This window comes from Palaemon carinicauda, chromosome 26 (genome assembly GCF_036898095.1).
Source record: "Palaemon carinicauda isolate YSFRI2023 chromosome 26, ASM3689809v2, whole genome shotgun sequence".
Taxonomy (NCBI): Eukaryota; Metazoa; Arthropoda; class Malacostraca; order Decapoda; family Palaemonidae; genus Palaemon; species Palaemon carinicauda.
The window spans coordinates 2,736,010-2,738,509 of NC_090750.1; the positions used below are offsets into that span (position 1 = coordinate 2,736,010).

Sequence of the window (2,500 nt, forward strand, 5' to 3'; positions counted from 1 at the left end):
CAGTGCTGGTAGTTGCTGATGCTGGTGCTGGTTCTTTGAATGACTGATGGGGCTGTTCCCTCCATATATCTAATTTTAAAGGTTCCTGATCTAAGTTACGCAATCAGTTAAATTCCATCTTGATAATGAGTTTTGTAAAGACTAACTATAGGCAGTCACCAAGTCATCCTACTAACTAGTGGAGGGAGACAGTTGAGGGAGTTGTCTATTAAAGGACAAAGTCTCTCTTGGATTCATAAGTATTGTTGAAGGGGGATGTTTACTATTGTCTTTCTAAAGTTTTAGCAGCAGCAATCATCAGATCAAAAGCTTTAAAAAACGAGAGTCCGATATGACTTTAATCTATAAAGATTCTGAGTATTTATGAAAAATTTATGAAGATTTATCTCACAATTTTAATATAAGGTCTATAGATAGACAAGTAAACATAGACTGAGAATGGAAGTTAAGGGATTGGGTAAGTGGTGAAAGGGAAATAAGGTACAGAAAAGAATAAGAAAGATATGGCTTCGTGTGCTTCTAAAATTCCCTTACATTTCATACAAAAGCTTCCGGAGAAGAATTTGTGTATTGTCTTCTTATTGTTTACCATATTATGTTTATGAGCTGACATTACGCTTAAAATGATTGTCTTTTCATTGTATATGCTACGTTCTCTTTTTTCTTGACGATCTCGAATAAGATCTATGCTTCTTCTTGATTCACTTTTGAAAGATTTGAAATCATTATATAGAGACAGAAAAGTATTTATATTTTCTCCTTAAATTTTTATTCCCTTCACTTTAAATGATTGATTGGTTGATCTATACTTTACTTTCAGAGCAAGACGAGCTTCTACAAAGAATTCCTGGTAAGTCTCTGGACTATTATTATATATATAGTTTTAATCTGTCAATCCAGCAACTAATAATCATTGTAAACATTAATCCTCAACTGATTAACTACATATCATAAGCAAAAATGTATCATAGTTTGGAACAATATCCTGAATTACACAGTTATTAGAATATTGATTTTTTTTTTCTCTTCATTTATGCAACTATTTGAAAAATCATTATTTATATTTTCAGATATACAAGAGAAACTCCAACACCTTGAAAATAATCTTCAAGGTAATCTTTCTAATAGATTGGTTCCAATTATTTTAATTTCCTCTCTCCCAATCTCTTCAATTTACACCCAAAAAGATGATTATTTGTTGACTTATATGTGATTGAGGAGCCCTCATTGCATATCCAGTAGTTGTCTCTTTTTCTGACCATTTAAAGATATTTAAAAAATATCAAGCCAACTGACATAGTATTTTGAATTATCTGTTATAATTGAATGAGTCACATTTGTATCAAAGTGTTGAGCCTAGTGTTCGAGTGAATATGAATTTCGTCAGCATAATTGATTGGCGTATCGAGTGGAAAATAAACCATGGTTATAATATGATTTGGGGATGCAGGGCGCCCAATAAATCCGATATGACTGAGGCATAGAGCTGTAGTTCAGAGAAGAAGAGTGATATTGAGGACCAACTGAAGAAAGTAGGCTGTATAATAAAACCCCTGATGTCCATAGATGAGATGAAGCTGTTCAGGAATGATACTACGGATAAAGACGAGCTAATCCAGGCAGTGTGATTGTATCAGGATATATCAAGAGGGAGTTTGGAATAGAAAAGTGTACCTTAGATAAAATTAGGAGAGGAAAAGTAATAAGGATTGAAGGGATAAATCTGCCACGTAGAAATGTCATCAAGGATATAGACAGCAGGCTACAAAAAACTTGATATATTAACAGGAGAGCAAATAAAAACCAAAACATACAGGAAAATATTGAAAGAGACTGAGAGCAATTTACAAGATTAAATATGGAAATATGGTAATGGCTCTGAAAACCTGTCCAGTGCCATTTACGAAGTACAAGTCTGGAATAGTGGAGAGGAAGATCTCAGAGCTTTGCAACATGTGTAGAAACACTAAAAAATATAAAAGGACAAGTATCAATGACTGCAACAAAGAGCAAATATTAAGTGGCTCTAAATACCAGAGTGTGAAAGAGGAATTGGAATCATTAGTGTAGAACATTGAGTCAACATCGAAATAGTAGAGCACTTTAATAGTACTAAAGATCAGTGAAAAGGATTGGCTAAGAAGTTTATGGGAAGAATCACCATAAAACAGGATGAAGACCCAGAATATATAAGGTGAGAACAGGAAAAATGCATGGACCATTCCTGTGAAAAACTGAAGAATTGGTCCGTAAGGAAATATGGCCGTTGGTACAGAGGGGAGAACTTAAGAATAATACTGAAAGGATGATAATGGCAACATATGATCAGGTCTTAAAAACAAGATATATTAAATTAGGTATACCGGGAAAACACATCTCGTCAAAGTGCAGGAACTGCATGTCAAAAGAAAAAACAATTAACCACATTTACAATGAATTTGAGAACTTGCTCAAGAACAATATAAGAAATGATATAATACAGTGTGTGAAACTCTCCATT

The 2,500-nt window shown here is 33.5% G+C and overlaps 1 protein-coding gene across 1 annotated transcript in view; it reads left to right on the forward strand.

Moving 5' to 3' along the window:
- LOC137619450 (signal peptide, CUB and EGF-like domain-containing protein 3) overlaps positions 1–2,500 on the forward strand; it is a 22,868-nt gene that overhangs the window by 8,804 nt on the left and 11,564 nt on the right. The window contains exon 2 of the mRNA XM_068349509.1: positions 1,071–1,112. Within this exon, the coding sequence (XP_068205610.1) occupies positions 1,071–1,112 (42 nt within the window). The remainder of the gene's footprint in view (positions 1–1,070; positions 1,113–2,500) is intronic.